This window comes from Impatiens glandulifera, chromosome 6, assembly GCF_907164915.1.
Source record: "Impatiens glandulifera chromosome 6, dImpGla2.1, whole genome shotgun sequence".
NCBI lineage: Eukaryota > Viridiplantae > Streptophyta > Magnoliopsida > Ericales > Balsaminaceae > Impatiens > Impatiens glandulifera.
This window is the reverse complement of record NC_061867.1, coordinates 36254348-36265636: the sequence shown is the minus strand read 5'-3', so window position 1 is coordinate 36265636 and position 11289 is coordinate 36254348. Positions and strand designations below refer to the sequence as shown.

At 32.7% G+C, this 11289-nt stretch overlaps 1 protein-coding gene across 1 annotated transcript; it reads right to left on the bottom strand.

Annotated features, from left to right (window-relative positions):
- Positions 1–5532: 5532 nt before the first annotated feature.
- On the bottom strand, positions 5533–8135 carry LOC124943559 (protein TRM32-like). Its single transcript, XM_047484054.1, has 3 exons — positions 7280–8135; positions 6231–6878; positions 5533–5573 (listed from the first exon to the last, which is right to left on the bottom strand). Exons 1-3 carry the CDS (start codon positions 8133–8135, stop codon positions 5533–5535), a joined length of 1545 nt encoding a protein of 514 aa, XP_047340010.1.
- Positions 8136–11289: the final 3154 nt, after the last annotated feature.

The window sequence follows — 11289 nt, the reverse complement described above, 5'->3', positions numbered from 1 at the left end:
GACGTCTTCTTCTTGTTGAACCAAGATATCAGACGATCACCAAGAAACTGGCAAGTTCCACTGGTGCTATTCCGATCAATCTTGCACCCCATATAGTCTGCATATGAATAGCTAATTAAAATGAAACTGGAATCCATTGGATACCACAGTCTCACATTTTGAGTTCCCTTTAAATACTTCAAAATTTGCTTAGCAACAACATAATGAGATTGTTTAGGGTTAGCCTGAAATCTTCCACAGACGCCGACAACAAACATGATGTCTGGTCGACTAGCAGTTAGGTAGAGTAGATAGAGAGCCAATGATCCCTCTATAAGTAGTGATATCGACACTCTGACCATCTTCATCCTTGCCAAGCTTGGTGGAGGAGCTCATTGGAGTAGCTGCAACAGAGCAATTCTCCATGTGAAACTTCTTTAGCAGCTCCATAGTGTACTTGGCCTAGTATATAAAAGTGTCATATTTAAGATTACAAACTTGAAGACCGAGGAATAAATTCAATTCTCCCATCATACTCATCTCGAATTTGTCCTTCATCCTGTTGACTGGAGCTTCATCATCACTATCAAATTCAAGATTTATCACTTCTAATCTGTTAGAAATTTCAATGGATTCGTTAGAAGTATTTTCATTAGATTCATCACAAATAACATGATAGGATTCTTCAATAGTTAGTGTTCGATTATTAAACACTATAAAAGCTTTACAAACTGAAGAATATCTTAGCAAGATTCCAGCATCTGTTTTTAGCATCAAACGCAGTCAAATGATTTTTTCCATTGTTGTGTATAAAATACTTACACCTGAAAATTCGAAAATATGAAACTTTAGGAATTCTTCCATAAAAGATTTTATAAGGTGTTTTACTATGGAGTTTATTGATTATTGGCCGATTTTGTGTATAGAAAGTTGTGTTTATGGCTTCTATGGATAGCTTCTGAGAAACACTTGAGTCGGCTAGCATAGATCTCTCTACTTCCTTCAGTGTTCCTTTAGTGTTCTAACCTCCTCTCATCAATACCATTTTGATGTAGAGTTCTAACACTAGATAATTTGTGTCTAATGCTAGATTCCTCGAGGTAAGAAGCTAGGCGTCTGTTGGTAAACTTAGTTCTCCGGTCACTTCTAATTTTCTTGATACTTAAAGATTTTTCATATTGAAGTCTTCTAAGGATCCTTATCAAATTATCAACAGTTTGATCCTTAAAAGGTAGAAAAATAATCCAAATAAATCTTGAAAAATCATATTTATGACTAGAGTGAATTTCATTCCTCCCGAGCTTTTTACTAGAATTAGACAGAATAGGTCCATGTGCAACAGTTCTATGCATCGGTTGGATTGAGATTTCCCTTTACTCTTAAAAGTTGATCTGACATGTTTGCGCAACTAGCAAAAAGAACATACCTTGTCCTTTGAAAACTTCAGTTTTGGTAAACTAAAAACTAAATCATGTAAGTAAATGTTGTTAATGATTTTAAATTAAGATGATTTAATCTCTTATGCCATAAATAGTTTTAATCATTTTGGTCTATCATGCATATGAGATTAAATATCTTATTTTTCCACTTCATTTCATAAGAATTTCTTACTCTGCTTCCAGTCAACTGAGTGTTTTCTTGTTGATCCTTAACCAGACATGCATGCATTTAAAAATCAAAAGTAAATCCATTTCCACGCAATTTGCTAGTGCTAATCAGGTTATAACACCGATTTTCAACAAGTAACATGTCGTTGATGGTAAGGTTATCATGGATAATCTTACCATTTCCCATGGTCTTACCTTTGCTGTTGTCACCAAAGTGATCTTAGGCCCTGAGTATTTCATCACTTCGTTCAGTAGCCATATATCTCTAGTCATGTGTCTGGAACAACAGCTATCTATATACCAGACGGATTCCTCCAAGCAGCTAACTTGTTGTACCTATACAAATACATATTTAAAACTTTTTGGTACCCACATTTACTTGGGTCCTCGATCAATTAGTCCCTTAAGAATCCATATTTGAGTTATCTTGATGGATTTCCCATGTTGTGTTGTAATCAGTGCGTATGATTTAGGCATAATAGAAATCTTCCTACTAGCATCTGTTCCATTAACCTTATAGGATTGTTGTTTTTTCTAAAACTCCTTGACTTCCTGTTAGGTTTTGATTTGCCAAACTTGTTGGCTGCTTCCTTTCTAGGCTTCATCCAGCTTTCAGTTGGCTTAACATAAACTATCTCATCCTTTAAGGTTAGATCTTGACAGCTTTGATCAGTTCTTTTACCAATTAAACTACCCTTGACAAAGTTTATTGGCTTAAGCTTGTCTTTCACTGGGTTTAACTTTTCACAAAACTTGTCTGGGCTGGAATTGTCAAATCCTAAACCGGATTTGCATCTAGAAGGCCTTAACATACTTATTAATAGTCTGACTGCATCTCTAGACCTCGTCCAGGAACTGACCACATAAGTCGAATGTTGGTTTTCAGAAAACTGTGTTTGAACCTTTTCTTTGAGCTTCTCATTTTTAGATGAGAGATCAACAACTTTGTTTTCAAAATCTTTTGGTTCAGAAGTTTGAGATGAAGAAAAGTTATCAGTTTCATATTTCAATCTCATTTCATTAAAATAGTCTGACAACTTCTTGTACTCAATGACCATGTCATTATGTGTAGTAGTTAAGTCATCTCTTGTGAACTCTTCAAAGGAGAAGTCAAATACCTCAGATTCTTCCTCTTCCATGAAGCAGGTAACGTCTTCATCATCGTTGTCGATGGATGATGAATCATCGAGTCACTTTGGGCCCACTTGGCCTTGCTATCAAAAGTAATGAGAGCCTTCAGCTCTTTCTGGTTTTTCTTATCATCACGCTTTGGCTTCCTGCATTCCTCTTTGAAGTGTCCTAGTTTATCACAGTTAAAAAATTTCAAGTTAGCCTTATAGTTACTTTTATCATCATTGTTATTATTGTAAGATCTTGAGTTAGGATTTCTCTTCTTCATGAATTTCCTGAATTTCTTCACGAAGAGAGCCATGGTGTCGCTAGTGATATGCTCCGCAGTAGACTTCACATCAGTGACAACAGGTGGCTCCTCAACAATTACCAGTGCCTTAGTTGAGATGATATATGTGGAATACTCATCTTCGTTCCATGAGTTTATCTCAAACTCATAGGCCTTCAAATCGGCTAGAAAATCATAGAGCTCTATCTTGTTGAGGTCGTTAGACTCCCTCGTAGTCATCGTCTTAATATCCAACTCTTTGGGCAGAGCACGCATGACTTTGATTGCAACCTATCTATTATTGTAAGTTTTTCCCAAGGTGGAGAGAGTAGTGATGATCTTATTGAATATCTCATCGAACTTAGTCATCGTCTCTCCAGGACGCATCTTGATGTTGTCCAACTGTTGTGTGGAAAACATAAGTTTGTTTTCTCTGGTTTGCTCGTTGCCCTCCCACAGTTAAGTCATCTTCTCCCAAATTTCTTTGGCAGTGGGGCATGTGATAATTTGTTGAAAATGTTATCATCCAATGTCTTGTATATAATGTTTTTTGCCATGTTGTTGAGGTTGTTCTTCCTCTTATCTTCACTAGTCCACTCAGATCTTGGATTCTCGATCTTTATCGGACCATCCGTGATGACAAACCACATGTCATCATCTATAACAGATAGATGAGTTTACACTCTCACCTTCCATCCATTGTAGTTTTATTTACAGAACATAGTAACCTTGTTAGTGCAGCCATAAACATGATTTCAGATCTAATGATGCTTGAGAATAGAAAACGAGGCTCTAATACCACTTGTTATGATCGGTATTGACAATACAGATTGGGGTTTGACTATTGTTAGCAGCTTGTGACTTTCAATTTGATTTTAACTTTGTTAGAAGTTAAAACTGTTTCTATTCTTCACAAATCTTCACAAACTCTTGAACGAGTTCAAGTGCAGAACCGTTTGTTGGATTTTTGAAGCTCTAGATGAAAGGAAATGGCAGAAAGTAAAGAACACGGAGAGTTTTATTGATGTTTGGAGATTAAAATCCTACGTCACCCCTTATTTCTCAACAGGAAAGATATTCACTAGAAGGTTTTGATTTGTATAGAACACACTACACAAACCAAGTTTGAAACCACAGGACTTAACAACTGCCTACTTCTGAACATCAAGCTAACTCTCTATTGAACAGAACACCCTCTATTCAATTTACAATACTGAAATTTCATACAAAAAGAACAGTATACTAATTACAGAGTAATCCCATAGTGAGTAATTTGTTCTTGATCTTAAGAGATTGGATAATCAAGAGAGAGAGAGCTTAAGAAACTTGTAAGACCAGTTTCTTGGAGTTAGTGTGACTTGTCAAGAAGTTGTGTTTAAGAAGTAGTCAATTTTTTTTGTCCATTGTCCTTGGGCTTCTATTAATAGTTTAAGTGCACCAACAATTGAAACTTCTTTGAGGACACGTGTCCTCCTTTTGTTGAACGGACGCCACTAGTACGAGAATACAACAGACTCTAAGCAATAGAATCATGGCTGTACCAGATAGGTAGTGCGTCGAATATCCTCTGATATTGTCTTATACTAGAGAGATAAAAGTTGGGAAATTTGAATAATGGAGTACGTGGCAATAGTTCATTCGTCGTTGGAGCTGAGTTGTCATACTGTAGAAAACGGTAACTGTAGATGAACTGAGTTACGTAGGTAGATGCTCCTTCGGACATCTGATCAAGTTAGACAACGTCTGCTTGCGCTCCTTCATTAGACCGCGTCTAAGAAGGAGCTAAACGACATCTAAATGAGCTTCCCTTTAGATCACGTCTAAAGGAGTTAAATGACGTTTAACTGTGCTTCTCTTTAGACCACGTCTAAAGGGGTTAGACCGCATCTAACTACGCTTCCCTTTAGACTACTTCCAAAGGAGTTAGACCGCATCTAACTTTGCTTCCCTTTAGACCACGTCTCAAAGAGTTAGACCGCGTCTAACTATGCTTCCCTTTAGATCACGTCTAAAGGAGTTAGATTGCGTCTAACTGCGCTTCCCTTTAGACCACGTTTAAAGGAGTTAGACCGCATCTAACTTCTCTTCCTTTTAGACCGCGTCTAAAGGAGTTAGACCGCGTCTAAAGGAGTTAGAACGCATTTAACTACGCTTCCATTTATACCATGTCAAAAGAAGTTAGACCACATCTAACTTCGCTTCCTTAAAGACCACGTCTAAAGGAGTTAGACCGCGTCGAATTGTGCATCCCTTTAGACCACGTCTAAAGGTGTTAGACCACGTTTAAAAGAGTTAGACCACGTCTAAAGGACTTAGACTGCGTCTAACTACGCTTCCCTTTAGACCATGTCTAAAGGATTTAGACCGTGTCTAACTGTGCTTCCCTTTAGAGCATGTCTAAAGTAGTTAGATCACGTCTAACTTCGCTTCCCTTTAGACCGCGTCTAAAGGAGTTAGACCACGTCTAACTGCGCTTCCTTTTTGACCATGACTAAAGTAGTTAGACCGCGTCTAACTGTGCACACTTCTTAGACCACGTTAAAGGAGTCAGACGACGTCCGAATAGACGGTCTTCTTTAGATCTGTACCTGCATAAAGACAGTTTCAGAGTTTAGTCTTATTTGTTTGCAGCATTAAATTAAGCTCTTCAACTTTGTATAACTAAGTTTTATTTTAATTAATCTGCACATTATCAAAATAATGTCAGCTCATAATTAGAACAACGTTGATTTAAATAAACTTATTTCTTAAGTTATTTTTAATTGACTCGACATTTTTTAATTATTTTTTAGATTGAAATAATATAATAATACTTTTTAATGACATTAATATAATTTAAAAAAATAGATAATATATATAATTTATAGATAATATACTAAATTAAAACTTTTAAAATTAAATGTCGCACTTTATATATATATATATATTAAATAGTATAATAAATAAAATTGTCTAATTTCAATTTTCAATATGAACAAAAGCTTCATTATAGTTGATAAATCACAAACTAGAAATTGGTCATTTTGAAACAATATAAATCATTTTAAAAATTAAAAAATGCATAATTTCTTCACAAAATATAATTTATTTCAACAATAATAATTAAAATAATAAAATATTAAATAACAACCACAAACTAATAATGTTAAGAGAAATAAAGTTAGAGTACTCATGTGACAGTTGTATTTCCAAATTCTAACCATCAATAATAAAGTTTATAACTTACCCCTTCATATATTTTATACCTTTAACTTCTAATATTTGAAGTTCTTCATCCATAACTCTATCGAAAATAAAAGCCTCCAGCTCAAGTGCCACATTCTCGCTGAATACATGTAGATTCATCCAAAGATCATCTTTAATCAAATCTTGATCCATTTTAATCTCCATCATTTTCTGATCCGTCAAATTCATGATGAGGCTTCTGCTAATATTGGCTAAAACAACTTTAAGAAGATGTTTTCCCACAGGAAATGGTTTACACCAACCGTTACATTTGGAAGACAAAACCCTTGGGCAATATGTGCATGTTCTATCATATATCTGAACCAAAACTTCATTTGTTAAATCAAACAGAAGCTTATGTTGATGCGTGTAACAAGGCATGTTTTCATCATGATCAATAATATTATTGCTGCTGCATTCCGATAACTCTTTAGACTTGCTGCAGCTTTCTATGTCTTCAAACATTTCTGGGTCCAGTGGCTGCTCTATTGAATGCCATGCATTAAAACACTCATTTCCCAGTATGCCGGATAGTTGAAGGATCTCTGTTACATATTTCAAGTTTGAATTTCCCATACTTTCAGATGAACATGACAAATGATCCTGATCTTGCATCAACATGTTTGATTCAAAAATGGGTGATTCTTCTTCCTCCCTATTGTGAAACCCTGTTTAGGATAAAAGATTATCTATATCAAATATTCCACTATCATAATGTTCATTTCAATTAGAATAAAATATAGGAGTCAATTTCATTACAATAATTTTATAATAGTGCAAATTAAGAATATATGTAGAAATAATCAACTAGGATAATCAAGTGACAATAGTCCATACCATAAAGACCAAAAGTCACAATTAATGCTTAGAAGATAATGTGTTTATGCTAACTTCTTTAATTAATCCATAGGCAACCTAAATGACTAGTGACCCTGGTACAAGTCATGACATCTATTGACATGAATTAATCTAAATGAAATAAACAGTCTAACAAATCTCAAAGTAAAAATTAAAACAATAAACATTCTAAGCTCGAATGAAGGTATTAAAAATATTGCATAATGATTACCTCCAGTTGATGGAAACGACATGGATGTACACTTTACTCTATCTTCTAGGGAAAGGATTTGATCGTCTGAAATGAGTTCTGTTTCTTTTTCTTTAAACATTTCATGAACAATGATTTCTGAAGAAGAAAATTCATTCTTTTTGGTATAATATGTTTCTGAAGAAGAAAGAAGTCCAATCTTCATATCCTCATTTTCAACAGTTTCACTGATCCCATTCATTGATTCGCAATAAACATTCCCAAACTCATCATGTGTTAATGAAGGAAACCTCTTCAAATATTTCATCTGTATGTGACTAAGTCCTTTACTTACTTTCAAGGTCTTGGAAGAACATCTGTCATCTTCATCTCCACTGAAACTCAGACTCATGAATCGGCTATAACTCTGTAATGATTCATCTAAAGATGATGATGTTCTTGTTCTTCTTATGTTGGCTGCTGGTTTAACATAATTAAAATTACACTGTTTTCCTTTTTGGAAAAATACTGTAACTTCATCTATTTTATCTTGAAGACTTCTCGGCATCATGTTCATACTAGTTTGGCATAAGCTATTGAAGGGTTGGGTGGTTTCAAGGATATTCTTCTGATCTTCCAAGATTTTCTTGGAGATTAGACATTGAATTTGGGAAGAGTACTTTGTGTTCTTTCTTTGGAATCCAATTCCATTCTTAGTAGCTAGAGACAGAAGCAAGGAGATTCGGTGTTTCCAACCAACACTTGTACGATGATGATCTAAGGTTTCTAAATCTTGAGTAGAGTTTGAATCCTCTTTTCTTTTCTTTTCTTCATGAGTGATGAATGACTTTATTCTTGCTAGAAGAGAAGGTTTCTTGGGAAAGGTAGTTCCATGCATGTTATCCTGGTAAAATTTAAGACATTTGATACATCAGTTTTTTTGAATAACTCTTATTGATGGAGAAGGTAACCTCCATGACATACTATTTCAATCTGGTGCTTTCGGAATAAGATTTCCTTTCGTAAGATCCTCTTACCTCTGATCAGCTACCCGGGGTGGATTGATAAATTTCATTATTCATTGAAGTTGAAAAGAAAGGAGAAATCATTTTCAGTAAGTCAAAAAACTTACTAGAGAATTGGTGGTTTTTCCATGACAAAGTTGTTCATCATCACTGATACCAAGTCTTGAACATGACTTTCTTGATTTGCCTAGAATTTGTAAAGAACAAAAGCTACATTAGAATCATGTCTATATTGAAATGAAGGCAATGGAGAAGGATTAAGCAAAATAGAATAATACCCTTATAAGTACGTGTTGATGGTTTTTTGTGCCTTGTGCAGGGAAATACATTCTTACAATGATGATAGTTTCGAATATGGAAAACAATAAAACCAGATATGCAGCACCGTTTTCGACCAAATTTCTTGTCTTGATCGGTATCATCATCTTCCTTGTCATCGATGCCGGTGTAAGTGTACTTTCTCATTCTTCTTATTCACTTCATTATAGAAAATCTGTCTAATGGTGTGGCTGTCTAGAGGATTCATAGTGTGTTGCTAGATTTTGGCAATCAAATTCTTATCTTTTGACTACCCTTTTTATAGAAATACTTTTAATTACTTCTTTTGACAACTTAGTAAACGTAAAGTCATGTATAAGTCAACATTATTTATTGTAATTATTTATTTAATTCAAACTTAACTATTTAATATAAATATGTCTAACTATAACAAGACACTTCTCAATTATTTTCATTTTATAGTTGATTTCATTACAGGAAGAGAAAAAGTAAAATTCCAAACTCTGGACGAGAAACCTTGGAATTTCACAAAAGCATAGGTTATGAGTGGAAAATAAACTCGATGCAATCATGCTTTCATATCCAAGAGAGTTAGACTTCATATGGATTAGAGTAATTTGATTTAGATCTTCATTTTTCTTTTAAATATTTGATAAATATTGCGTGATTTAGTTTATAGTATTTTATATTTACCACGGTAATTGTGATCTTATTGTTAAAGTTTATCAATAAAAGAGTCTCAATGTTGTAAGAAAAAAAAGTAATTTTTTTTTTATATTAAGTGCTAATGTTTATATATATATATTTATATATATATTGGATATTTTGTTTTAGAAGTTAAAATCATTTTATTACACACATTATCTCAAATATTGTAACTCCCTACATGAAATAAATGGAAAAAGGGTCCAAGAGTATGCAACCAAATTAAAAGGGTGAGTCACGAACAAAACAAGGGAAACAAGTTTTTCATTAAAACTTTTCAAATGTGCATTTGCCTCGAGTGATTGGGATGTTAGGTGTTTTAACGAAACAACAAGAACAAAGGAGTAGGTATGGAGTGACATCCATAAAGATGTAATTATCCAACATTTGGAAGAAAGAGGCAAATACATGCAACAATTGGCTCTTGTACAAAAATTAGAAAATAGGACTAGATCAACTTTTAACAAGCTTAGCAATTATTGGGAATTCATGATATACTATTTGATTACAAGAAAAATTAGTGTAGTTTTTCTTATACCATTTCAATGTCACGTTCTATATATAGAGTAAGTAAAGTTATAATTAATTATATTTGAGAGTTTGTCTCAATTAGTAATAATAACATTTGTAAGTGATTAAATGATTATGATTAGAGTTCAGGGACTCATCCATAATATGTAGTTTTTAAGCTTGAGGCACTACACAAATATTGTAGAATTGCAAAACATATGAGTGCAACCAATTTTTTTTTACTAAAAGTTTTTAAGAACTGCAATCCATGCTGTAATAAAAAATGAAATATTGCAAATCTTTCAATTATATTTTCAATCAAAAACGTATTTTTACGAAAATATAATCTATAAAATATAAATTATAAAATATAACATTAGAAATAGAAAAATATAATATTTTTTTTTCAATATATATAAATATATTGTTACAACTATAATAAAACATAAACCAAAAAATGATGTTAATAATATCACTAAAATATATTTAGTTATATGTTTGTAAATTTATTAAATATTGTAACATATATTATATAAATAAAGGTATGATTGTTGTAAAAGAAATTATGAAATAATTGTGTTAGTTTTGATAATGAAATTTGTAATATATATTGCATTAACTCTAATAAATAATATCTTCACAACTAATTCTGCAATTTTAAGATAAAGTATTACAGCAAACTATATTAGCAAACTATATTGCAATTATATTTAATAGTTTTAAAAATATCGTTCGAAATATTCGTAATATATTAGTAACACGTATTGCATTAACTCTAATAATTAATATCTTCGCAACTAGTTCTATATAGAATTACTATAACTAAATTATAATTATATTTATTAGTTTTTAATATATAGTTTCAAATATTCGTAATCAATTATTAATACGTTTTGTATAATAATAATAGATAATCTCTTTGCAACTATTTTTGTAATTCTATGTTATCATATTATTGAAAACTATATTGCAGTATTATTGAACAGTTTTGAAAAAAATATCTTTTAAAAATTTAGTAATATATTGACAATACAATTTGCATTAAACTATATGAATCTGTATGTAAATACTAGTTTTTAAAATATTAATAAAAATTAATGCAAAATTAGTTACGGTTCATCTTAAATTCATTCGCTTCGAATCATTTTTCAACATTATTTGCTTATCTGTTCATTTCTCAATTTCCTCTCTTCTCTTCAATCACCTTCTTAATTCTCTTCTCAAATCCTTATATTCTTTTCATTTTTCCTAATGGTTTACTCTCTTCTCAAATCCTTATATTCTTTTCATTCTTCCTGATGGTTTACTCGTTCTACACTAAATTGTTTTCATTCTACAACCACTCCTAGTAGGTTCACGCCTAGGTTGATGTTAGCCAATGAGGAAACTCCCTATTATGACTTAACCTCTGATAGTGAGGATCTAGCATCTGAAAAGATTGAAACAACAATTAAGGAGAATATCTCTTCTAAAAATAATGAAACGCCAACGGATCTAGAAAGTATGAAGGTGGAGGTCGATGTAGCTAGATCC